Here is a 27,063-nt window from a genome sequence, read left to right on the forward strand (position 1 = left end):
CCCTATGGCTGTAGGCGAAGCCCTTGCCCCTACCAATATGGCCGCTGTTGCTGATCTGCTTCATTATCCGTTTCGGAAACAGAGGGGTGACGTTGGCCAGTCTACGTCCATGTTTTATACAGTCTATGACGTAGTCATGCCAACATCACCTGTCTGTTTCTGAAACAGTAAATGAGGGACATCGGCTATAGCGGCCATATTGGTAGTGGCAAGGACTTCGCCTACAGCCATAGGGCGCCTGTCGGTCACATGACCCTGAGCTGTGCCTCTGATTGGGGGAGCTCGCCATCTTAATATCCTCTGAACGGCTAAGTTAGAAATAATTCACCCCCGTACAGTGGGAGCCGGTACTAAAATTAGCGACTCAGACAGGAGATGTTTTTTGAACCAGACTGTAAATCGGTTAATTTCTGCTTCTGAAAACAGCTTTTTTTGGTTTTGTGCGTCTGTGACTTCTGGTACCTCCGGAGCCAGCCTCAAGCGAACACTCGAGAAACAGCAGATTTTAGCACTTCAGCACTGTCTCATATTGTGCCGCTTGGGCACACCGGCAGATTGTGCTGCACATGGCACAGACTGGCTGTCTGTGCTCAACGTAGGGTTGGGAATCGAAAACCGGTTTCTGTTGAGAACCGATAAGAAATTTTTCAATCCATGGATATTGTTAGCCTTTGTTCTTGATGATTCTCTTATCGATTCTTTAAACTATGCCAGAGCTGCAGGACCTTATGTGACTAGTCTGTTGCAGCTTTCTTAGCTTAGCAGCTAGCTAACATTTCCCAAGAAAACCCTGTTTAAGGATTTCTAGCTTAAAATTTTACTGACGAACTGAGCACACACAGAAACCTACACAACTCTCTCACAGGAGATTCCTGTTCAATACATTCAAAATAAATAAAATAGCACTAGCTTGATGCTAATGGATATGAGGAATTGCATTGATACGCTAGTGGTTAGCATACATTGGTATAACTTTGGCTTCAGAGTAGAATTTCAACTTTTATCAGAGAAACATATCATAGTTACTCTTTTTAAACGATACTGAGAACTCCAAATGTCGAAATACTTTCAGGCAACTGAAAAAAAAAAAGTTAATTGTTGCGTTCATGACTACGGCAAGGTTCCAAACAACTTGGAATAATGCTATAACCACTTCAAGACACTAGGTGGCCTACTTGAGTCAATAACACAACTGTACATCAACATCACATGACGTGCAATTTTTACTTATTTCTTTATATTCACACCGGGAGATATCCAGATCCAGTGACCAATTACATATTTATTCACTTGAAAAAGAAGGAATTGATCAGGGAATTGGTGAAAAACTGAATCGGTAAGCAGAATTGATAAGGGCATTGACATAGATAAAATCTTATCAATGCCCATCCCTAGCTCCACGTTATTCCTTATATTTCCATTTTTTTATCTTAAACTTCTTCGTTCAAAATAACCTGAACCTGAACGTTGCACAAACTCGCAGTCTGTGCGCCACATGGCATGGACTGGCTTTCACAGTTAAAAAACACTGTCTCAACAAAAATTACTATGCTGTAACATAACGGTTAAAATACTGGCAGCAGGGTCACCGTTTTTTTACCGTTATTTCTCATTCAGTTACTGTAAAAAATATACAGAATTATACTGTATTTACAGTTAATATTTTTACAGTGTACAGAGGAAATGTAGCTGAGCATGTGTCACAACTATGATGTTTCTTATTTTGGACACACGCTGTGTTATTATTGGTTAATTGACTTTATTTCAGACACAACATGATGATGTGTAACTGCAGCTGATAACAGCTTTCCTGTTATAAACGTGTCATCAGATCTAGTTTTTATTCACCAGGTGTTTGTCTTACTTTAGATTATAATATCACAACTGGCACTGACACGTTCCTGAATATTTCACCCCGTAACATGAATTTTTCAGACAAAGCGTGAGTTTGAATCCCAGCACAAAGGAGGCTAAGATCTAACAGCTGCAAAGAAAAAAAACCTCAGAGGACGTCAGCAACATGAGTGCATGATAAAAGATGTATGACACAGTTTAATGTCCCGGAGTTCAGGGTGGAGATTTGTTTTCCCAACGACAAACGCACACACGGCACAGTCACGACAGGTGATACCAAACACACAGACACACACGTTCATGTGTAGCACAGATGGTTTGACTTTTCATCTGAACTGGGAACCAGTGTTAACGTCTCTGTGCTTCAGTGTGGAGCTCAGATTTAACTCAGGAAACATGTTATAGACATAGCAGCACACTAATTAGGATGACTCTGGCCTCTGATCTCCCCGCCGGCGCCACCATCAGGCCTGTGTAGTGTAGAGCAAGCAGCTCTTTAGAGTTTAAAGCCTGACTTCACTCTGTAATTTAGCTAATTGGGGTGAAATTGAGCGGAACAACAAAATGTCACGTTAATTATTTGAGTTCATCTTTACGCTGAATTAAACAGACGCCCAACAGCAACGGATCAAATGTCCAACGGGAGCTGACAGCGGTTTATAATCCAGAAAGAAAAAGGTATCTGGTTTCAAAACTTCTACAACATGAGTCAACAAGATGTCAGCACGCAAAAATGACTCAAACTATAAACAAGAGTGTCCACTAAAAGTTCAGCTCAAATTGTTCCTTTAAGATCCAGACAACATTACACTGTAAAAATGCCACCGTTAAATAACGGTAAACACTGGCAGCAGGGATGGCCATTAGTTTTCTGTTACTTTACAGTACATGTACTGTATTTTATTACAGAAGAAAACTATTTATTGGTTTACTGTGTATAAATGAGTAAAAACTGTAAAATACTGGTAACACTGCTGCCAGTATTTTACATGCCCCAGTACTGTTTTTTCAAGGTCCCATATTATGCAAAAATCACTTTATTAAGTCTTTTAGTGAAATTTGTGGGTCTTTGTCTTTCCTCCCAGCCCACAAAATGTGATATTCAATGACCAAACCTGCTCTTAGTAGAGCTTGTTAATGTAAAATCCTGACCTAAAACGAGCTGTTTGGATTTTGGGGATTCCCTTTTTTGACCAATCAGGAGCAAGTCTGACCTGATTGGTCCACCGGAGCAGATACCCCCAAACCCCCTCCCCACCCACTCCTCCCCCCAGGGGAGAATGCCAAAGTTGAAGAGCCATCACTGCTCTGTTTTTGGCTGTAAACAGTCTCATAGCTCCATGCTCAAGCTTCCCATCTCTGAAGAAGACAGACTAAGTGTCTAGAGTTCATTTATCAGGAAATGTTCCAGCTACACTCAGTAAAACTGTGCATGTGTGTGCTAGTCACTTCACGGCCGACTGCTTTTCCAACTTTGGACAGTCCAACAGAGGGCTAGAGAATAGACTGGTACTGAATCCAGGACCATTAACAACCATCCACCAACAAACCTGGGACCCTGGAAATGTGAGTATTTTAAATGCTGTGTGCTGTGGAGCAGATGGAAGAGCTTTTCCTCAGTGTCCCCCCTGTCTCTGTGTTAGCTTCAGGATGCTAACTTTAGCTGCGGTTAGCCTGTTGTTTTAGCCTGTAATGTTACGATAAACGAGCTTCTCTGTTTTCTAAACATTGTGCACTCGGAGCTCGTGGCGCCGCTCTCAGTGACGTGGAAGAGCGGGGCGGTATCAGCGGTGGCTCATTTACATATGAAGGCCACGCCCACTAAATCAGAGCGTTCTGAACAGAGGGGCTATGAGAGCCTGGAAACAATGCTGCTGTGCTTGATTTATTGGCTTTTTGGACCAAAACATGTTACTACCATTTCATGAGGACATCAATGATCCATATTAAACTGCAGAAAAGGAGCATGATATGGGACCTTTAAAATTAACGAAAAAACAGGGTCTCATATCCACTGTGTTCCTTCACCACTCATGGTTACAAAATGTTGTGACAAAAAAAATAACTTTGTTGTAAAATAACGATACAATACTGGCAGCAAGGGTCTACTGTTCAAATTTCCTCATAAATTTACAGTAATTAGTGACAAAGGATCTACTCTGCATTATGTTAAACATAGCTTTAAAGTACTAATGCTGAATGTTCAGACTGAGCATGTGCAGATTTTCAAACCTTTACATATTCAATCTGATCAAAACACTGCTGTAAAAAATAGCACCAGATCTTCGCCAGATCTCCAGGAAGTGAAAACACAGGTCTGCCAATCAGAGCAAAGGGGTTTGTTAAGCTGGGAGCCTTAAAGAGACAGCAGCCAAAACAGGGTGTTTCAGAGAGAGGCTGAAATAAGTCGCTGATCTACCTCTAAGATTAGTTAGTTCTGGTTGAGCTTCTGACACAACAACAGTTTTAGGATGAAACCTCTCATTTAAATGGAACCTGACCTAAAATGGAAACTTCTGAAAACAGCTTCCCGAGTAGAGTTTTTCTGAAACGGCGCAGCCATTGTTGCTGTGTAAACACTGACCTGGAGTTCTCAGTGGGTTACCAAAAGACTCAACAGTTATAACGCCATCTACAGTCACTTCAGTGTAAAAAAAAAAGATGCTATGTTCCTCCCTTCAACAACACCAGGAACTAACAACAAACAGGTAATTCATGTCTCTACCTATGCCAAGACTAGCTGGTTTTCATGATTTTATGCATCATTCAAGTAGAAAGGCAACTTTATAGCTATTTTATTCAGAATCCTCTAAATAAAAACAAAACAAAAATTACTCAGACAGAAATGAAAGTTACTGGTCTACCTCTATGATCAGGGTGAGTTGATGTGTGACTCGTGTAAACACGCTGCAGTATTTCTTCCCCCTTCACCAACAGGATCCAACCTTAACCAGAGGATTCTGACTCGCTGACGCAGGAGGGGCTCGTCTACCACTACAGGTAAAGGTTATTCATTTTCATTTTTCTTTTTTTCAACAATTTTTTTTTCTGTGGGTCTGAACAAACCTTATCAAGCACTAGAATCACACAATAACACAAAACTGACCAGCAGTCGTAGCTGTAAACCAGTAATGTTTGGTAATGTTGTCAGACACTTTTGGCAATAATCTGAGTCTGCCGGAGACAAAAGCAGGAAAATAAATTTGGAAGAGGAAGCCGACAAATATGGTCACAAGTCAGAGAAGGTTATGAAACTGAGAGTTGGTTTAACAAATTCAGGAACAAAGACGGTCAGCAGTCATCGTCTTTACACAAATACACAACATGTATTATACATAAAAATAAAGTTTACAGCCTCTAGTGACCTGATGGGTGTGTGAGTTTAGGGTTTAAAACACATGGAGGGAGTGACAGATGTGTACACGACAGTATGTGGAAACAGCGGTCTGTACCTGTCTGTCTATGTGACAATGTCCAAACTGAAAAGGTGAAAAAAAAAGTCGGTTAAAGGAGCAGAGACAATAAAAACACTTAAAAAATAAAAATTAAAAAAGTTAAATTAATGATTGACAAATAAAATAAAAAGACTGACAGGGTTTGCCAATTACATGTGACATAATAGCGTGGTGTTTTTTTCGTAGTATTAGGGAACTCACCCACTCCCTTTTATGTAAATAACAAGCCTTGCTTCTTCCAGAACATTCTGGATATGTCAGAGTGTTGTTCTTTAGTTTCCATAGAACAATCCATTTTATCAGACATTAATAAATTGTTAATTAGCTCTACTATTAGGCAGTCATACAGATTTTTATCTTATTTTAGGACCTAAACGTGCAAAATGTGCATCACATGAATGTGTTCTTGGCTTTATCAGTAGATTAAATAATTAAAACAGAAATAAAGTAAGAATGATATTAAAATAAAGTTAAAAAATCAGAATTCATTCACTGATCATTTCTACTACTGAGGAAAAAATGGGTAAAAATCTTACATGATAGACGTTAGTTTATTTTTTATTTAACATAGAGCTAAATACAGATTAAAAAGGCTCTTGGCTTCATAAATTAATTTATTTTATAATGTAGGTGAAGAGGACAGCTCTGGTTTTCATGAACACAGGTGATTTAACAGACATTACGAACAGCAGAAACGCAGATTAATACCTGTTAGCATCAACAAACGGAGCTAATTAGCATGGTTGTGTTAGTCTATTATTGATGAGGGTTAAGATGCGACACGTGCAGGTTTTCTGAAATGAATGAGCCAATCACAGAGCAGCAGTCTGACAGTGAGACACCCGAGCACAGCAGACGGGGATTTCACCCCCTGAATCCAGGTGTGTGGACCGGACAGAACCGGAACCTACCGTTGGACCGGCGGACGATGTTCTCCAGGAAAGTGTTCTGAGGGGCCACGAGACCCCGCCGTCCTCCCGCCATCCTGCTGTCCTCCTGCAGCGCGAGGCAGAGCCGCTTCCCGCCGCTCACATATCTGATGCTGCACGAGCCCCGCGCTCGGTAGAGTAGGAGCTCCCTCTCTCTCCCTCACACACACACACACACACACACACACACACACACACACACACACACTCACACACACACACACACACACACACACACACACACACACACACACACACACACACACACACACACACACACAGCAGGTTTGTTATTGGCAGATGGTTGCAGCACGAGCTGCTGGAGGAGCCACAGTGACACTGGCTTAAAGAAGAGAGAGGGAAAATAGGCTGGTGGTGCATTAATCATTACGTCTTCACTCAATGAAAGGATCTGTTTTGTACAACAGAGGATAAGAGCAATGCTAAGAAAAAAAGGAGAGAAAAAAGTGGGTGGAGGAGCCAAAAAGAAATAAAGCAAAAACAAAAAATGGAAAAAACAACAAAAGAAAGGGACTATTAGAGTCTCAAAGTTACGGTTTTTAGTGGGTGTTGACATCCGAAAAACAAAGAATGGAAAAAACAACAAAAGAAAGGGACTATTAAAGTCTCAAAGTTACAGTTTTTAGTGGTTGTTGACGTTTTCCTAAAGTCATAGTGTGACAAGATGTAAAGATTCTATGAAGAGGATCTGTTTTAATTGGACTGCCTCGCCCCCTTCTGGCCTGGGGTCTCACGCACACTGTCGTAAAGATGTATGTTTGTTTTGGGATTAAATGGAGATCAGATCTGAACAAATTTTCTTTGCTACAGTCAATTTTTTACTGAATACAATGCGACAACGTAAGGTATTTATCGGTACAATTATGTAGCGCTGTAGTTTGAAACGAGACATCAAGCACAGCTAAGTTTGTACCAAACGTCAGTAGTAGGCATATGTAGCATTACTAGCAGCTAGGGTTGCAAACCGTCCCTTGAAAAACGGAATCGTCCTGTATTTGGACTCGAGCATACGCGTCCGGTGCTGAACCGATAAGGGATGCACTTTGTCCCGTATTTCTCTGAGGGTCAAACATAAACTGCTACATATTTATGGTTTCAATGAAAAGCAGGGCGATTTATACGAGAAATTACGGTAATTCCATCCCATTCCCCTCCCCCGCTCTGTGGCCAATGAGCTGACCGAACACTCACACGTTGCTATGACGCCACAGAATGCGGCTCGCCTCATTGGGCGAAGCGCTGTCACTTTGTGTTGTTTGGGAAGAAGATAACACTGCAGCATGGATGTTGCCGGCATGGAGGCACAGCTCTTGGATGAGTGTAGCGAGCATAGACTGTATGGTAGCGAGAGACTAGCACCTCCCACCCCCGCCGCTGTGCTGTGTAGTGAGAAACTAGCCCCCCCCCGTCCCTTCCCCTATCCCTCTGCCTCAAAGTTGGCAACCCTACTAGCAGCCTGGTGCTACGACGTATCCGTAGGCTAACATGACAATAAGCTAACTGTCAGTTCGTACATTAGCTTAGTAGCCGGGTATTTTTATCTCTCCTCACAGCCCGGTGCTCTGAGACGTGTCTGTAACGTGTAACGTTAGTGAATCCTGGTTCTGTCCTACCAGAGCTCATCTACCAGCTCCAACCTCACCAAGCAGAGCTAACGTAACCTCACTCTTCATTTTATTGATAGACTCTCAAGTTTGAACAGGCCACTGCAGAATAACTGCTGACTGTGGGTTGGAGTCAACATTAGCACAAACAACTTAGCTCTTTTAGCTTTTAGCTTGTGTTTTAGCCTTTAGCTCTTGCTCTATCTCTCTCCTGTTTGGCTTTCTTCTTCTTTTTCTGTCCTTTTTCAGTTAGGCTCTAGTGTCCAGCAAAGAAAAACACAGATCTACCTTCTCTCTACTAAACTCAGTCAGCCAGGGTGGTGTCATCATGGAGACTTGGATTTGCAGTTGATCAATCAGGAATCAGGAATCAGGAAGTTGTTTTTGAAATCCTAGTGTAAGAGATAGAAGTAATAAAAAGTTATAGTGTAAAAAGTCTAACTCAAACATGTCTATATTATAACAATTTGAGTCAATTCAAGTCGTTATGTTGTGAGATTTAATTAAAATATATATTTTATGGTTATGATATTAAAGTTGAAAACATGTTGTATTATTACATAATTGAAAGCAAGTCAAGTCGTTGTGTGATGAGATTAATATCAAGTCATCACCACTTGAATAAAAATGAAATCAAGTCGTTGTGTTACAAGAAGTTACCAAGAATCGTGGGAGTTGCTGGTAGATCGTTTAGTTCTTAATTAGTTTGCTTCACCAACAGTAACAGACATGAAATTAAACAAAAATAATGTCTCTGTTACTCTCAGTTATCTACAAATCTGTTATTTCCTCTGAAGGTTTGACATCATAACACACAAATTGTGGTTAATAATTAGAGTAATTTGGTATATTTTAAGATGTGATTTTCAAATCGTTAAGCTCTTAAAAAATTTTTTTTACATTAATGCAAAAATGAATATATATATATATATATATATATATATATATATATATATATATATATATATATATATATATATATATATATATATATATAATCAGATGTTAAGTTAATTTGCAATGTTTTAAATACTTGGACCCACATTTGTGTCATTAAGGGCGTTATTGAGTAAACAGAACAGTGACAGGTGCATTAAATTGGTACCTGTACAATTTTTCATGGATAAAAATCCAAGTTTTTAATAAATAAAACTTATTAAACAGTATTTACATCACTGTTAAAGGGCTTCCTCTGCAGGATACAGCTCAGTGCTGGGCGATGTCTCCCTCTGCTGGAGGAGTATGATCAGTGCAGGAACACCAACATAAACAAGCAGCAAAACAAAAACAACAGGCTCAATCTGAAGCAACATCTTCAAGTTTTATCGATTAAAATTTTAGAGTATCATTGCATCAAACATATCTGTGTTTCTATTAAATATTTTATGAAGAATTAGTTATATTCACAGTTTGACTCTTTTAGAAAAGCGATGATATTCAGTGATATGAACCTCGGTTGAATAAAAATGATTTTTGAAGGTTTTTGTGCAGTTTAAATTGAGTTTTACTTTATTTCGCGGGTTTATTTTTATTCCAGTTTATTAGTTTGTGTCAGCGGAGGGATCTAGAGTTCCTGGCGCTGCAGCAGCTGCCGCCTGACGGTGCGTAAAAACCCTTCCGCCTCAGCAATTAGACCCAGCTCTGTCACCGATGTAAGGCAGAATAAATCATACTTTCAGGAGTAGTTTTAAAATTTTAAGTATTAATCACTTATCTGAGCTTTTTTTAGTCTTTTGTGTTTATTTTACAGCCTGGGGAGAGCGAGCATGACGCGGAGGGAGGAGCACCACAGCGCCCCGGCCGGAGCTGCGGACGGTGGGCGAACAGCAGCAGAAACACGTCCAGCTCCTGCTGACATTTTTTTACCCCGACACAGCTGCTGAAGCACGGTGAAAAAGAGCGCTGAGATGCCGGGGATGATGGATAAAGGCTCGGAGTACCTGGGGAAAGGTCGCTCTAACGGAACCAAGAGTCCGTCCAACGCCTCGAACGGACATTTCTCTGACGAGAGCGGCAGCGACGACGAGCACGGTGAGTATAGCCTCGAACAGCCCGCCGTCGCTCCGTGTTTGAGCTCGTTTTGAACCCGAATTTTGGAGTAAACCCTGTCCTGGTTTTGGTGTCGCTGTTTTCCAGATGTGGGGATGCGGGTCGGAGCGGATTACCAGGCCAACATCCCGGAGTTCGAGCCCGGTGAGGGTCCGCTGTTTGTGGCTGAGAGAGGGACGGTGGTAGCCTCGGTACATGTTGAGGACTACAGTCAGCTCAGTGTTATTACTGCAGGCTGAGACATGAACCGAGGCTACCAACCTGTGACATTCACACTGTTTTAATACAGCAGATTAACACAGAGGAGGCGTTTGAACGATACCATGTAAATACAAAAAGGTAAACAGAAAAGATACAGCTAAAATAAAGGATATGACACAGTTATATAAAGAAAATAATAATCATAATACATATATAAACACGTTATTACACAACTAAAAACCTGTTAAATGCTCCCTCCTTCTGTTTATGTCTCTGAAATTGTCCTTACAATGGTTACACAAGTTAAAATTCAACAGTTGGCACATTTTAGGGTGAAAATATTTAATCAAACAGGCAAAACTTCTGATTTAAGAGATTTCCTGATGTATATTTAAAATCTGTGACGACAAGAAAAAAATAGTGTTAATTTTATTTTGCAGTTAAACAAAAGCACAATAATTTAGGTTAGCGCAGTTAAAAAAAAAAAAACTAGAAAGTCTTTGATTTTGAAAAATAAAATTTGCCAGGGCTAGAAAAGTTTCAGAAAATAGAAATAAGTTTGGAAAAGTTGCGGAAAAATTACTTTACAGATCCTTAACAGTCAAGTTAATTCTGTAAAAACACTATGTGAGTCTTGAAATTTGTGTGATTAATAATTCATGTTGATATCTGAATTAGTATATTTACAACCCCAGGTTCAGAAAACACAAGAAAACCATGAACTTCTGTTTTTATTAACATTTAATTTATATTTTACAAAGCCTCTTTGTGACTTTAAACTAGCTTAAAACCAATTTAAAAGTGAGAATTTTAAATAACCATATTGTTAAAATTTGGACTGAAGAAGTTCTCGATGATGAACTGGTTCTCCTTCAGGTTCCACCAAGTACTCCGACAAAGACAGCGGAGGGATGCTGGTCTGGTCTCCGTATCACAACATCGTCGACTCAAAGTGTAAGTTCCTCCTCAGCTGCAGTCCTCAACCAGGTCCTCAGACACGAGGCACTGACCGTGTGTGTGTGTGTTTCCTCCACAGTGGACGAGTACATCGCCATCGCCAAAGAAAAACATGGGTACAACGTGGAGCAGGTGAGTGTCTGACGTCGTGCTGATCCGAGAGGTACTTTTGGGTGACGTTGGGAAAGTTTACTGAAAGTTAATGACTACAAGCTTCAAACATAAATTGATGGAGCTGTTGTTTGAAATAAGAGGTTGACACATCTGGTTGATGAGGATGCACCTCCCAGATGTGTCTCCTCTAGCCCTGTTTCCACCAAGTGGTCTGGTTTGGATCACTACAGTAGCTGCATCAGCTGCTTCCAGAAAAAGACACAGTTTTGTTTGACGCTGTTCGTGACGCCAATTTCCAAACAAATAGGAAGTTCTCCTCAGGAAGTGGACTGGGGATTTAAACATGGCAGGGTTATGTGTTGTTTTTTATTACCGCTGTCAAACAGGAAGTAATAATTCTTCCTACAAATCAACAGACTGCAGTGTTTCTAGCTCCACCTTCTGGGGTCGGATCAGTATGTCTGGTACCCTAACAGAAGGGAACCAAAAAGTGGGACGGTACGGGTCAGAGATTTGGGGACTTGTCCCAGTTTTAGTCAAAAGAAACTGCACAAAATGCGTGCTGTACAGGGATGAACCAAGCTGATTGGTGGAAACGGAGCTTGTGTGTCCCGAGTGTGACGGTCTTTAACGTCATGGCGATTTCTTCGCAGGCTCTGGGGATGCTCTTCTGGCACAAACACAACATCGAGAAGTCTTTAGCCGACCTGCCAAACTTCACCCCGTTTCCAGACGAGTGGACGGTGGAGGATAAAGTTCTTTTCGAACAGGCTTTCAGCTTCCACGGGAAGAGCTTCCACCGCATCCAGCAGATGGTAAACACGTCTACTTTAGCCCACAGGGGGCGACGTAAAGCACAACAAACATCACTGAGGCGCCTCCTGGTGTCAGACTCTGACAGTAACATCTGAGTTTCCTCACAGCTACCTGATAAATCCATCTCCAGTCTGGTGAAGTATTACTACTCCTGGAAGAAGACTCGATCCAGAACCAGTCTGATGGACCGGCAGGCCCGAAAACTGGCCAACAGGAGCAACCAGGACGACAGGTATCATAGGTAGAGTTAAAGACGATTGATAACTGAAAACAAGTTTTCAGGAGCCTGAAGGACTCCAGAGTCGACCAACAAATGATCAACACAGAGTACTGCACATTATAGCTCCTTCAGAGTGTTATGTGTTGGTTCAAACACCAGGGGGAGCTAATGCCTCAGTCTCTGAGACTGTGGATTTGAGTTGTAAGTGTTTTTTGGTTGTTGAAATATCTTATATTTGGTTGGAGAGCTTTGGGTTTAAGGAGTTGTTGTTGTTTTTTTTAGTTAGATTTTTTAACATTCCTGCAATTGTTCGGGTTGTAAGGGTTAATTGTTTTTTTGTTAGTTTTTTTTCCCCAAATGATGGGAGTTGTTTAATTTGTTACCGTTATTGGACTTGCTGAAGTCATAAGGGTTGCTGGAGTCGTTAGGGTCAATGCTTCATTTGTCGGGGTTGTTGAAGTCTTAAATTTTGTTTTCTGGTGGCAGAGTTGAATTTTTTTCATGTTGGTGACTTTGGGGTAGTTTCCAATCTTTATTGTTATTGTTGTAATTTTTTGGAGTTGTTTGTGTCGTTAGGATTGTCAGAGTCTTTGAACAGTTATAGTTGGAGCACTTTGGACTTTTGGAGTCGTTGGAGTTGCTTTTGGAGTTGTTGCTCTCGTAAATGTTACTGTAATTTTGGTGTTACAGTGGTTGGAGTTGTAAGGGTTGATGCTTAATTTGTTGGAGTTGTTGAAGTCTTGTATTGTGTTATTGGAGTCATTGGAGCCTTTGATGTTGTTGTTTAACTCCTTGGGGTTGTTGCCGTTGTTGCCGTTGTTAAGGTTGTTCTTGGAGTTGTTGGGTTTGTTAATGTGATTGGGTTTGTTGGGGTTGTTGGAGTTGTTGGAGTTGTTTGGTTTGTTAATGTGACTGGGTCAATTGGAGTTGTTAATGTTGCTTTTGGAGTTGTGGGGTTTGTTAATGTGATTGGGTTTATTGGAGTTGTTGAAGTTGTTCTTGGAGTTGTGGGGTTTGTGTGTGATTGGGTTTGTTGGAGTTGTTGAGGTTGTTCTTGGAGTTTTTAGGTTTGTTAATGTGATTGGGTTTGTTGGGGTTGTTGGAGTTGTTGGAGTTGTTGGGTTTGTTAATGTGACCGGGTCTATTGGAGTTGTTAAGGTTGCTTTTGGAGTTGTTGGGTTTGTTAATGTGATTGGGTTTATTGGAGTCGTTTAAGTTGTTCTTGGAGTTGTAAGGGTTTGTTTGTGATTGGGTTTATTGGAGTTGTTGGGGTTGTTCTTGGAGTTGTTAGGTTTGTTAATGTGATTGGGTTTGTTGGAGTCATTAAGGTTCTTGGAGTTGTTGGATTTGATCATGTGATTGGGTTTGTTGGAGTTGTTGAGGTTGTTCTTGGAGTTGTTGGGTTTGTTAATGTGATTGGGTTTATTGGAGTTGTTGAGGTTGCTTCTGGAGTGGTTACATGTTATTCTTCATTTGTTGGAGCTGTGGAGGTCTAACCTGTTTGGTTTTGGAGTCTTTTAGGTTTTTTGTTGAACTCTTTTGGGTTGTTGCAGTTGTTGGAGTCGTTGAGGTTGTTTTTGGAGCGGTTGGAGTTGTTGCTGTACGTGCGGTTTCTCGCTTTCATTGGGGTTGATGAAGTCTTAAATTAGTCGTTGGGGTCATTAAACTATTTTGGCTCTCATTGTTGGTTTGAGGTTATTGGACTCGTGTGGTAAGTTGGAATCTTCAGGGTTGTTGTAGGAGTGTTTGGTGTTGGTAGATTAATCGTTTGGTTGTTGGTTCAGTTATTTAATTTTTTTGTTGTTGGGGGTTTCTGGTCTGTTTTTCTGGTTTTATGTTTGTCCGGCTCTTGATGGTGTTGGTGGATGTGTTTCTGTTGGAGTCTCTTTTTTTGAAACGTTGATATTTTAGTCGTCAGAATCGTCGTTTGGTTCTTTTTTGTTCTTGTTGCTGAAACAGGTGTTGAAGTTGTTGAAGCCATAATTGTCTCAACTTTATTGCCATAGTGATGAAGAGATGGAGGAGGCCAACCCCATCGAAGCCAACGACAGCGACTACGACCCCAACAAAGAAACCAAGAAAGAGGTGAGGCCACCTGAGAGCTGTTACCATAGCGATTATAACTTCATAACCTTTGATCTCTGTGATTCAACCTTCAAAGACGTTAATGAATTATTGGTTTTACATTTTAAACTCTGGTAAATGTGAGATAAAATAATAAGAGATAAAAACAACAGTTCTTACTTCTTGACGTGTTATGAAGACCTGGTCTGTATTTGTTCAGAACCAGGTGGAGCCGGTGGTCCCGGGCTCGAAGGTGGCGTTGGGTCGGCGGGAGCATCAGACGCTGCAGCACCGACACCACCAACGCTCACGCTGCCGCCCCCCTAAAGGGATGTACCTGACGCAAGAGGACGTGGTGGCCGTGTCCTGCAGCGCCTCCGCCGCCAACACGCTCCTCCGTCAGCTGGACATGGAGCTGGTGTCCCTCAAGAGACAGGTAGGAGGCGCCACTACACCCCTGATCTGTGACAGTGATCTGAGAAAACTGAGGCCAAACAAAAGCAGAACGTAAGTTTCAAACACCTCAGAGGATCGAGGTGAAAGAGGCGGAGCTTGTTCTTAAAATACAGGATGTTGTTGATAGTAAACAGAAAGAAAACTGAAATATCCTGAGATCAAACTCACAAACAAGTGTAAATGTAGCAGCAGTTTCTGTGTTAAAAAAGTGGAACATTTGTGAGGAAAGTGTCAGATTTTCGTCTGAGAAAAGTTTTAAATTATTGAGAATGAAGAGGAAAGTTTGTTGGATATCTTCGTCACTTCCTGCTGCTGACTGAAGGACAGGTGGCTTAAAGTTTAAACGCTAAGATAAAACATGTGCCAAACTGAACAGTTTCACCTTCACAGACCAAACGTTGAATTGTTAAAGAAGAGTTTATAAAACATCAGTTTGTTTCACTCACCAAACACCTCAGATCCTCTGCTCCCACACACACACACACACACACAAACAGGGCCATATTTAAAACCACTGAACTCAGGTGAAGACCCCAGGCTCCGCCCTGAGCTGTCCTCATGAGTGCCTGTTCTCACTCCTGACCCACCTGCACTCTGCTGCCACCTGGTGGTGAAACCTGCACCCGCCTGGTTGATGTTAGTGGCTCATTAATGAAGCGTTTCTGACTCGTCCCTCAGGTGCAGAACGCCAAACAGATGAACAGCGGACTGAAACACATGCTGGAGTCCGGGATCGAGGACTTCAGACTGCCTGAGGTAAACTGAGGAGCGTGTGGAGCCGTGGAAACTCATTTAGAAGAAGTTAAACTGTTCATAATCCATGATGTCTCTGTGTTCCTGCAGAGTAACCAGAAGGTGAACGCTCGCTGGACCACAGACGAGCAGCTGCTGGCTGTTCAAGGTGAGCGCTCTGAAAGTCATGGCCCAGTCAGAGTCTAACCTCACTTCTTCTTCTTCATGGTTAAAAACCGTCTGTGACCTCCCCCAGGTGTGAGGAAATACGGCAAAGACTTCCAGGCTATCGCCGACGTCATCGGGAACAAGACAGTGGGACAGGTCAAGAACTTTTTCGTGAACTACCGGCGGAGGTTCAACCTGGACGAGGTGCTGCAGGAGTGGGAGGCCGAGCAGGGGACCAGGGCTCCCAACGGGGACAGCGCCACCTCTGGAGAGGAGGGCAAGAACAGCACCACTCCGTCAGGGAAGAGCACAGACGAGGAGGACGAAGAGGTGAGAGGAGGAAAGGACAGGACGTTTGCTGCATGTGTGGAGTTACATTTGCAGAAGACACTGTGGTTTTAAGTTTTCTTGAAAGGGAGAAGTATCATTATGGACCTGTGGTTTTAATCTGTTTCATCATCAATATTTTTTTTATTATTTAAAAAAATATATATATTTTTTCTTTTTAAGTATTTTTTTCTCAATCATTTTTTTAAATTGTTGATAAAACCTCTTTTAAAATCTTCTTTATTTTTTCTATCATTTTATTTTTTAACAATTTTTATCGTTTTTTTGTAAATTGTTTTTGTCATTTTTTTAACTTAAATTTTTTTTGTTTTGTTTTTCTCTGAATCATTTTTTATTATTTTGAAATCATTTTTTAGAAACTTTTTAAAATCTTTTTTATTTTTGTATCATTATATCTTGAAAATGTTTTTTTCTTTTTTGTAATTTTTAAAATATTTTTTAAAAACTTTTGTCTGTATTCTTTTTTTGTTTTTATCATTTTTTTAAACTTTAATCTTTATTTTTTCATTTTTAATTTTTTTTTCACAATTTTGACAGTTTATCTCTTTTTGTAGATTTGTTGTTTTTGTCATTTTGTAATTGTTGTAGGAGTCATATTCATGTTTCTTTTTTCCTGGTCAAGCTGTGATAATGTTTTTCGCCACTGGGTGTCTCTGTCTGATTCCTAAGGATTTTTTTTTTTTTTACCAATCCTATCCTTTTTTCATCATTTTAATCTTTTTTTAATCATTATTTATCATTTTTATTTTCATATTATTTTGACTATTTTGCAGTATTAATAATTGTAACAACTTTTAACTCTTTTCATAATTTTAATAGCTTTTTTTTTAACTTTATCTTTATTAATTGTTTCAATCACCTTTTTCTTTAAAATAATAATTTTAAAGATTGATTTTTTTATTGTTGTTTTTTAATCTTTTATGTTTTTATTTTTATTTTTTATTATAATTTATGTTTTTACCAAACTATGTATGTATATTTATATACATAATTTTTTTAACCTTTTTTCAGAATTTGATCATTTTTATAGTTCTTCTGGTTTTAATCATTTTTATCATTTTATTTTTATTTTTGGTTTTTACTTCTCTTTTTTAAAAACAATTTTATCATTTCTATTTTTATATATTTTTTTGTAGTTCATATTTTATGTTTTCGATTTATTTGATCTTTTATTTGTGTTTATGTTTTTGTTTGTCTCCAGTTGAAAACAAATTTTTCCTGTGGGAACAATAAAGATACCTTTGACCTTTGACCTTTAATTTTTCTCGTGTTTAGACAAAGATTTGTTATTTCCTGACATCTACCTGTTTGTTTCTACTGACCAGCCTTTTAAAGAGGGGGTATTGTTTTTTTTGTTTTCTTTTCAGTCTTTATTTTGTCCCTTTTGGGCCTCCGTAGTTTGTTTACATGAACAGCTCATTAAAGTCTCTATTTTCAGCCTCTGACCAACACACTTTGTTTAAGCTGCTCTGTCTCTTTAAGGCTCCTGCTCCATAAACCCCCTTCACTCTGATAGGCCAGAGAGTTACTGTAGGCCTGTGTTTGATGGAGAACTCTGACTTTTAAACTGTCTCTGTGAGGTTAAACTGACTCCGCCCTCTCTCTGTCTTTCCAGGGTCAGGTGACCTCCTCTGGCGCGTCGCCCGCAGCCTCCACTTCCTCCTCAGCTCAGATCCCGGTGACGTCCAGCACCCCCTCCTCATCCTCTTCCTCCTCCTCCCTCCACCAGCCCCCTCCCCTCCTGCGGCCGTCCCTCCCCGCCACGCCCTCCCTGCACCGCCAGCCCCCGCCCCTCCAACAGCAGGCTCGCTTCCTGCAGCCCCGCCCCACCCTGCAGCAGCCTCCGCCTCTCATCCGCCCGTCCAACCCGCTCCCTCCCCGCCTCAACCCACGCCCCCCTGCTCCCATGACGCTCTGCGGGAACTCGAGTGGATCCGGGCCGAGCTCCTCCCAGCAGCAGCCCAGCCACCAATCAGAGACGGCGTCTTCCTCCTCTCTTCACTAACAGACTGTCGGCGGGAGCTCTCTGCTGCGTTCAGGCACTATGGGAAATCTGAGTGACTATTCTTCACACAACGAGCGACCGTGTTTTCACTCCACCTGATCAGCTGTTTCTGTTCCTGTCACACCAGACGTCTAAGACGGAGCGGTTGGGGGACTGACATGTGTCTTCGTCGACACGTGGCGTCCCTCAGGGCTCGATGCTGGATCCCTTTTGTTTTCAGCCGTTTGCCTTCTTTGAACTTGAATAATTTCATCCATAGTTTGAGACTTTTTAGGGTTAAACACAAACCAACAGTTCATCTTCTGCTGTTTTTACAAACAGTCTCAGAATTCCACTGACCCCTGACCCCAGGTCATCCCGAGGTCGTCGCCCCCCGAACTCGGCGCTGTGTGTTGGTGAGGGTCATGCATGGTGTTTGTGTCATTGTCGGAGATGAAGCTGAAGGCCTCAGTGTTGCGTAGCGTAGCAGTAGATGTGTAGTTTGGTATCTTTATCTGTCATCCATCAGCTAGCTCGTTAGCTAGCCGTGGCTAACGTTAGCTAACAGCTACATCACAATCTGGTTTTAGAACACTAACATGTCGCTCAGAAATCCTGCAGTTTGTGTAAAATACAGACGGTGTTTGTGTCCTGACTGTTCCTCTGTTTTACTCTGAAACTTCATCATCACCATCATCATCATCATCATTATTTATTCTTCGTCTTCTCCCCGGTGCTCTCACTGTGGACTGGGTGTATAAAGTTATTGTGAAAGTGCTCTTAATGCTTTTTGGACAAACATTAAATGTTTCTGTTGAAGTGAAGCTGCTGAGACGTCTGGATTAAAAAAAACATTTTTAACCATCACAACGTTTAAGCTCGTCTCTGAGACGACAGCGTCAGACTCCACCGCCGAGCGCCTGCCCACCGTGTCACACAAACAGTGACGTCAGTTCACCACAAGGACGATAGCTCTACAACTAGAAATGAATGAGCCTGTAACGAGGCTAAACGTCAGATTATTTGGGCCACGATAAAAAAAAAAAAAAAAAAAAAGTTTAAAGGTCCCATATTCTGCTCCTTTTCTGCAGTTTAATATGGATCATTGATGTCTTTATGAAATGGTAGTTACATGTTTTGGTCCAAAAAGCCAATAAATCAAGCACAGCAGCATTGTTTCCAGGCTCTCATAGCCCCTCTGTTCAGAACGCTCTGATTTAGTGGGCGTGACCTTCATATGTAAATGAGCCACCGCTGACACCGCCCCGCTCTTCCACGTCACTGAGAGCGGCGCCACGAGGTCCGAGTGCACAATGTTTAGAAAACAGAGAAGCTTGTTTACCGTAACATCACAGGCTAAAACAACAGGCTAACCACAGCTAGAGTTAGCATCCTGAAGCTAACACATGGACAGGGGGACACTGAGGAAAAGCTCTTCCATCTGCTCCACAGCACACAGCATTTAAAATACTCACATTTCCAGGGTCCCAGGTTTGTTGGAGGATGGTTGGTAATGAGCCTGGATTCAGGACCAGTCTATTGGCTAGCCCTCTGTTGGACTGTCCAAAGTTGGAAAAGCAGTCGGCCGTGAAGGGACTAGCACACATATGCACAGTTTCACTGAGTGTAGCTGGAACATTTCCTGATAAATGAACTCTAGATACTTAGTCTGTCTTCTTCTGAGATGGGAAGCTTGAGCATGGAGCTATGTGGCTGTTTACAGCCAAAAACAGAGCAGTGATGGCAGATTTTCTCCTGATTGGTCAAAAAAGGGAATCGCTGACGTCAGCAAATCTCCAAAATCCAAACAGCTCGTTTTAGGTCAGGATTTTACATTCACAAGCTCTACTAAGAACAGGTTTGGTCATTAAATATCACATTTTGTGGGCTGGGAGGAAAGACAAAGACCCACAAATTTCACTAAAAGACTTAAAAAAGTGATTTTTGCATAAAATGGGACCTTTAAATCTTGTAACATAACTTTAAGTCAACTTGAATGTCGTAGATTGTGAGTTGTAACCTTCAGAATTTTGTCAAATTTTATGAATTTGCATTGAAATTTTTTTGATAGAAATTATTTTGATATTTGGTTACTCTTGTAACCTTACAACTTTATTCCAACTACTGTGTAAAATTAAATAGACTTGAAATGTAACATAAAGCTTTATTCCAGTTTAAATTAGTAAAATTACTTCGTGTTGACTTTTATCTCAAAATGTAACAACTAACTTTACAACTTTACTCTGTTTTGAATTTCATACGATTTGACTAATTTAATGACTTAATTCAAACCTTATTTCAGCTTAAATCTTGTTCACGTTTCTTAAAGTCAACTTGAATCTGACCAATGCGACGCTATTTTCCAGTTTTGATCTCACAACATTTCTAATTTATTTAAACTCTAATCTGTTGGGTCACCATTTTATTTTTAGTTTAAGGTGGTGACATTATGACTGTTTTCCAAGTTTAGTCCCATTTGTAAGATTGCGACTTATTTTGTTTTTAATCTTGGACATTATGACAAAATTTTGACATTATTCTCGTGACTCTTGCAACTTTATTCCAACTTTAATCTCTTACATTTCAGCATTATTCCGACTACATTTCTAATTGTACGACTTTATTTGGAGTTAAATCTTGAACATCTGAATTTTACGACTTCATTTCTACTCAGGATTCGTAACAATGCGAATTATTCCTTTTTTATTGCGTTCATCCTGATTCACTTCGAACATCACTCTCTTAACAATTTTATTCTGACTGTAACAAAAACATTTCAACTTTATTCCAACTTTATTTCGTCCTAAATCTTAACACTTGAAGTCGACTTTAATCTTGTGTTCTTTACGACTTTATTCCAGTTTTAATCTCATAACATATGTACTATATTTCTACTTAAGACTCTAATCTTGTAATGTCACAACTTTAATCCTGGGAAATCTTGGAAAACCTTTAAGGTGGTAATTAGGATGTGATTTTAACTTTAATGTCATAAAGTTTGATTTTAATTTAGTAACTACTGACTTATTTCTGACTTTTATCTTTTTTCATTCATATTTTATTCTTGTAAAAATTTATCTTTATTCCCAAATTCTCTTTTTTGTTAATCATGGTCCCAGAATCCTCTGACTGAAGAATAATTTAGATAAACACATTGTGGATTTCACAGAGACTCTGAGACCGGAGTCTTGGGTCCGGCTGGTTTTAGTGTCGAACTCACGGACTCAGGACTTGGACTTCAGTCCCAGCTGCAGGACTCTCTATAACAATGAAGTCTTTTTATAGAAGCGGTTTCTGTTCGAGCTGACGCTGTCTGAACTTCCTCCTGCTGCACAGAGTCTGCCGCTCAGTCACTTCCTGCTCTTAACTTCCTGTTTGAAGAATCAACAACAGATAACCTGCAAAAATAAGCAACAAATAATAATTAATAAAGCAATCAGTGAGAGTCTGAGGGTAAGTAAAGAGACACACACACACACACACACACACACACACACACACACACCCTCTGGTGAAAGTGAAAGTAAACTGCTTTCAGCGGGAACATGACGCTTGGAACCGGGTCAGACTGAGACTTTGTGACGGTCTGAGGGGACTTCTGCTCCAGGTGAGTTCATGTGGACTAAACCGGTCTCAGAGAGGATCCAGCAGACTCAGCTCAGGGTTTTCAGAGCTCCTGCTTTAAGGTGTCCCTGCTCAGAAGGTCTTTGTTATCATTCAGGGCCGCGTGAGCGTGACGGGGTGAGCAGCACCTGCAGAAACCTGAAGGGGAAATATGAAAGACTCGACTTTGATGGTTTATGGACTCTTTCAGGTTTCACGGGATAGACCAGGTCCTCATGGGTTCACTTTGATCCCCCTGAAGTGTCTCATTCTGTGAAACCATGAAACTCTCTGATGCTAATTATCATTAAGAGGATTTAAGGCCCCTGTGTGATCCCTGCAGACTCATGGCCACAGCAGACACCAAACCTGGAGGATCAGAGGAGACCAGGTCTGACGAGTCCAGGATGAGGTCTGACGAGTCCAGGATGAGGTCTGGGGGCCCCGTGAGCTCCTGGGAGTCCGAGCTGGCGTCAATCCAGCACTTTCTGAAGTTCGTGCTGACGCTGAAGGACGAGTTCGTCTGTCCCGTCTGCAGAGGAGTCGTCCTCAACCCCCAGCAGAACTCCTGTGGACACATCTACTGCTACCACTGTCTGCAGGGCCTGCTGTAGGAGCCATTCCACCTTAAAACAATCATATAAAACACTGACACTCAAGGAAGTGCTTTCATTTGGCAAAAATTTACTTAAAGGAACACTGCATTCCAAGGAGGTCCACCTTAAATAAATTTGCATGTTGGCAGTCCACCTTAAAACCAATTTGGATAAATAAACTCCACCTTTAATATATTTGCATAAAGGAAAATCCATATTTTAATTTATTTGGATCAGTACAGTTAACCTTAAAACTATTTTGGATAATGTCATTCCACCTTAAGCGCATTTTACACTGGCCCATTCCACCTTAAATGTAAGCAGACTAACCACTGGTCTTCTTCTTGCAGAGACAGCACTTCACCCTCAGGTCCGCTCTGTCCAGTAGATGGCGCTATGATCACTCCAGCTGAGGTCAGAGTCCTTGTAGCTTAGCATGTTAGCATGCTAACATTAGCCTGTTAGCATAGCTTTGATCTAATGGCGTGTTAATAAAGTGAAGTTTTCTGTCTCAGGTTTTTCAGGATAACTGCTGCAAACGAGAAATCTCCTGTTTGGAGGTCTACTGCACAAACTACCCATCATGCACTTCTGTTGTCACGTTGCAGCACCTGCAGGTAAACACCATGAACTCCCTGACGGCCTCACTTTACACGTCCTCTCTGCGCCCCCTAACGGTCGGCTCCTCCTCTGCAGGAGCACCTGAGCTCGTGTCAGTACGAGCAGCTGCAGTGCACCAACCCAGGCTGCAGGGCGGCGCTGCAGAGGAGACACCTGCAGGAGCACCTGAGCAGCACCTGTCCTCAGCGCACAGAGCCCTGCCCACACTACCAGCAGCCGCTCAGACTCAGCCTGGTCCAGGACCACCTGCAGAGCTCCTGTCCACAGGTGGAGGTGAACTGTCCCAACAGCTGCTCCCAGAAGGTTCCCCGGCACCAGGTGAGCTCACCACACGTCAACCAATCAGGTGTGAGCTCATCACACGTAAACCAATCAGGTGTGAGCTCATCACACGTAAACCAATCAGGTGTGAGCTCATCACACGTAAACCAATCAGGTGTGAGCAACAGCAGGAGGCCCAGGACTCTGAAACAGGACCAAGAAACACACCTGTGTGGTCTCTTCCAGCTCCTGGAGCACCAGGGGGCGTGTCCGGAGGCTCAGGTGGACTGTGCCTACAGGAGGTTCGGCTGCCCGGTACAGGTGAGTCCACCTGAACACAGAGCTATGACAGATAGAGCAGCTCTCTGTTCTTCAACTAAGCGCAGAGCTGTGACAGATAGAGCAGCTCTGTTCTTTACCTGAGCACAGAGCTGTGACAGATAGAGCAGCTCTGTTCTTCACCTGAGCTAACATTTTCACTCTTCAGGACAAGAGAAGTAACGTGGAGCTCCACCAGGACGCTGCCGTCAACCATCACATGCTGCTGATTCTGAGGAGTAACACACACCTGGAGCAGCAGGTAAACACACCTCACACACACCTCAGGCGTCACGTGAATCTCCTGCTGCTGTTATCAGATAAAAACAGATAGGTTCACCTTTAAATCACTCTCCATTAAAAATTCCACCTTAAAAAACTTAATTATATATTCCACCTTAAAAGTTAAAAATAATGTCCACCTTAAAAGGTTTACAATGACAGAACCCGCCTTAAAACACACTTACATTCAAAAGTCCCCCAAAAATCACACTAACAATGAGCCTTTCCGCCTTAAAACACTTATAATGAGCCTTTCCACCTTAAAGAACACTTATAATAAACTTTTCCACCTGAAACCACACACTTTCAAATGTCCCCAAAAAATCACACTATCAATGAGCCTTTCCACCGTCACTGCGTATAAGCCTTTTCACCTTAAAACACTTACAATAAGCCTTTCCACCTTAAACACTTACAATGAGCCATTCCACCTTAAAACACTTACAATAAGCCTTTCCACTTTAAAATACTTACAATAAACTTTTCCACCTTAAAACACTTACAATGAGCCTTTGGACCATAAAAACACTAACAATGAGCCTTTCCACCTTAAAACACTCCGACTAAGCCTTTCCACCTTAAACCACTTACAATGAGCCTTTCCACCTTAAAACACTTACAATGAGCTGATCCACTGGAATATCACACTGAAATCATCCTTTTACTCAAGATTTGGTAGTCCACCTTAAAAAAATATGCACCCTGAAAAATTCCACCGTAAAGCACCTTAGAATAAGTTGGTCCACCTTAAAACTCACCCGCAGCAGAGGATAGCTTGTATGTTCAGCTTTAATGGGGCTTAAAGGTCTTGGATAGAGACCTGGTGCCCCCTGTGGCCTGAAGAGGAAGTGCAGTGCTCACATTTCAGACCACACACACACACACACACACACACACACACGCACACACACACACACACACACACACACACACACACACACACACACACACACAGCCACTTACTGCAGTTACTTGTGACTCAGTAGTCTGGTCTCACCTCCTCTGGGCAGGTGGAGGCTCTCCAGGGGGAGGCGCTGTTGAGGCAGCAGGAGGTGCAGACCAACAGCCTGCTGCTGGCTGGTCTGCAGAAGAAGATGGTCCCTGTGCAGCAGGCGAGCAGCAGCCACGAGCACATGGTGTCTGCAGCTCAGGTGAGTGCACCTTTAATCTAGGCCCCGTCCAAACACGATGACATCATCCACCTTCACGCCAGAGTGTTGTGCAGGAAGTTTGATTCACAGCCCCCAGTGGACAGGAGAGGAACTGCATGTTGACTTTCTCAGGAACTGGTGTCATGAGGTTTCTGTTCCTGGTCTGTGCTCCTCAGAGGACCCTGAGCCGGCAGGAGGACGTCCTGTCCTCGGTGCAGCTGGAGGTCCAGCAGGTGACCCGGGGACTCTGTTCGGGTCAGGAGGAGCTGGATCAGCTCAGGAAGTCTCTGGAAGCTGTGATCCAGGAAGTGTCGGTGACTGAGGCTCTAAAGGAACACCTGGGTAAGAGAACCCTGAGTGGCCTCCAGGAGGCGCTGTGAGGCACGCTGTGTGAGGACGGCAGGGTGCTGACTGTGGTTTCTCTTTGCAGAGACGCTGGAGGAGAAGCTGCGGCGCCACGCCAGCCTCCTGCAGCTCCACGCCACTCAGCTCAGTCGGAACGAGCAGCACCTGCAGGAGCTGGGGGCGGCGTCCTACGACGGCAAACTGATCTGGAAGATCGACGGCTTCAGGAGGAGGAGGGAGGCCGAGGCCAAAGGTCAGCCGCCGTGCCTGACCAGCGCGCCCTTCCACACGGGACGCTGCGGCTACAAAATGGCCGCTAAGGCGTATCTGAACGGGGACGGAGAGGGACGAGGGACTCACCTGTCCCTGTACGTGGTCCTGATGCAGGGGGACTTTGACGCTCTGCTGCCGTGGCCGTTCAGACAGAACGTCTCTCTGTCTTTGCTGGATCAGAGCGGCGCCAGGAACCACCGCAGCCTCAACTTCAGACCCGACCCCGCCTCCAAAAGCTTCCACCGACCCGCCGCAGAGTCAGTGAACGTGGCCTCTGGGTTCTCCTGCTTCATCCCGCTCGCCAAGCTGGAGAATCCCCAAAACGCCTCGTACCTGGACGACGACACGCTGTTCGTCAAGGTGAAGGTGGACACGGGCGGATTGGAGCACCTGTGAGAGGATCCTGCACGGCATGGCAGCTATGAAAAAGTGAAGCCAAAACAGCTGAAGAGGAAGTGATTGTCTGCACTTTGTTAGATTCAGATAGCTCTCAGTTTTTGTCAGGTTTTTATAATTGTTAGTTTTTGTTTTTTAATTTTTACGACCATGTAAGAAAAAATAAAAGAAAAAAAAAGACAAACAGGAAGTCAGAACAGATAAACCTGCATGTTTCAAACAAAAGACAAAATCAAACAAATATTACTGCTGTAAGGCGATTAAAAAAATTAACCAAATTAATTACAGGATTTGTATTTAATTAATCAAATTAATCGCATTTTAATCTCATCTGCTTAAGGTCCCCAAATAAAGAACTTGAATCCACAGTTTTTTGTTATTGGATAATTCTGTTTAATATGATTAAAGCTGAGTATGACACGCACATTTTTACTGGAACTAGATTTAAAACCAAAGCTCCTCAGTGGCAGGGCCCAGGGGGTGGATGAGATTCGCCCTGAGGCAGAGCCTCTGGATTGGCAGACCGGGGTGGTGGTCCCTCTTTTTAAGAAGGGGGACCAGAGGCTGTGTTCCAACTACAGGTGGATCACACTCCTCAGCCTCCCTGGTAAGGTCTATTCGGGGGTACTGGAGAGGAGGGTCCGTAGGATAGAATAGAATAGAATAGAAAATACTTTATTTATCCCCGAGGGGAAATTCAGGAGTCCCCTTGCATTTAAGAAAACAAAAGTAAGAAAGAGTATAGAAAGTGCAAAAAGGTCCTTAAGAAATTAGATGACGACTCCCCGTCCACCACTCGTCCACCACTCTCCAGCCCAGCCAGTCTCCACCTCCACAGGGTCCAGGACTGAGCCTCCCCAGCAGTCTGTTCAGTCTCTGTCTCCTGGATCCTGTCTGCTCACAGCAGGTGAAGCTCCTCCAATGTGTCGCGGCGTCCGATGTCAGCTCCGTCAGCCACGTCCGTGAACAGCACGATGCCGCTGGGTTAGCACAGCTGGCTCGTCCATCCCCCGTAGCGAGATCCCACGTTCCCAACAACGATGGATGGAAGGACAGGTCCACGTCGTCACCTCCCAGCTCACATCCGAGAACCAGCACGTCGTCCTCACCTCCTCCTCCTCAGCTCGAGGGAAATCATCAAGCCCTACACTAGTTAGCATTGACATGCTACAGGCTGCTAACAGCTAATTTCGCATGTAAACAATGCAGCCATGGTTACATGTAGGATCTCCAGACAAACACAGG

The 27,063-nt window shown here is 42.5% G+C and overlaps 3 protein-coding genes across 5 annotated transcripts in view; 2 read left to right on the forward strand and 1 right to left on the reverse strand.

The window, feature by feature from the left end:
• The window catches only part of kcnh1b (potassium voltage-gated channel, subfamily H (eag-related), member 1b), a 64,287-nt gene extending 57,847 nt beyond the window's left edge, over positions 1-6,440 (reverse strand). The window contains exons 1-2 of one of the 2 annotated variants that reach the window (XM_074683967.1): positions 6,221-6,440; positions 5,307-5,333 (exon numbers count right to left, since the gene is read on the reverse strand). In XM_074683967.1, coding sequence (XP_074540068.1) covers positions 5,307-5,333; positions 6,221-6,293 — 100 coding nt within the window. In that variant the 5' untranslated portion in view covers positions 6,294-6,440. The remainder of the gene's footprint in view (positions 1-5,306; positions 5,334-6,220) is intronic. The other variant, XM_074683974.1, reaches the window with a different exon arrangement.
• A 3,201-nt stretch (positions 6,441-9,641) lies between these two features.
• rcor3 (REST corepressor 3) lies at positions 9,642-18,905 on the forward strand. 2 transcript variants are annotated; one of them, XM_074683986.1, is made up of 12 exons: positions 9,642-9,894; positions 10,000-10,056; positions 10,990-11,067; positions 11,150-11,202; positions 11,838-11,999; positions 12,108-12,241; positions 14,227-14,305; positions 14,505-14,720; positions 15,419-15,496; positions 15,584-15,641; positions 15,729-15,970; positions 17,604-18,905. In XM_074683986.1, exons 1-12 carry the CDS (start codon positions 9,771-9,773, stop codon positions 17,991-17,993), a joined length of 1,671 nt encoding a protein of 556 aa, XP_074540087.1. In that variant the 5' UTR covers positions 9,642-9,770; the 3' UTR covers positions 17,994-18,905. The 2 variants fall into 2 exon arrangements, with proteins under 2 accessions (XP_074540087.1, XP_074540095.1); XM_074683994.1 differs by having other exon boundaries at positions 9,644-9,894; positions 12,108-12,232; positions 17,604-18,896.
• A 2,434-nt stretch (positions 18,906-21,339) lies between these two features.
• On the forward strand, positions 21,340-25,990 carry traf5 (Tnf receptor-associated factor 5). Its single transcript, XM_074662883.1, has 10 exons — positions 21,340-21,425; positions 21,919-22,185; positions 22,522-22,585; positions 22,687-22,788; positions 22,868-23,110; positions 23,300-23,374; positions 23,541-23,633; positions 24,664-24,804; positions 24,981-25,146; positions 25,235-25,990. The coding sequence occupies exons 2-10, from the start codon at positions 21,923-21,925 to the stop codon at positions 25,816-25,818; spliced, it is 1,731 nt and encodes a 576-aa protein (XP_074518984.1). The 5' UTR covers positions 21,340-21,425; positions 21,919-21,922; the 3' UTR covers positions 25,819-25,990.
• Positions 25,991-27,063: the final 1,073 nt, after the last annotated feature.

This window comes from Halichoeres trimaculatus, unplaced genomic scaffold (assembly GCF_033239565.1).
Source record: "Halichoeres trimaculatus isolate MK-OKI-2021-1 unplaced genomic scaffold, fHalTri1.1 fHalTri1_scaffold_2, whole genome shotgun sequence".
In the NCBI taxonomy this organism is placed as follows: Eukaryota; Metazoa; Chordata; class Actinopteri; order Labriformes; family Labridae; genus Halichoeres; species Halichoeres trimaculatus.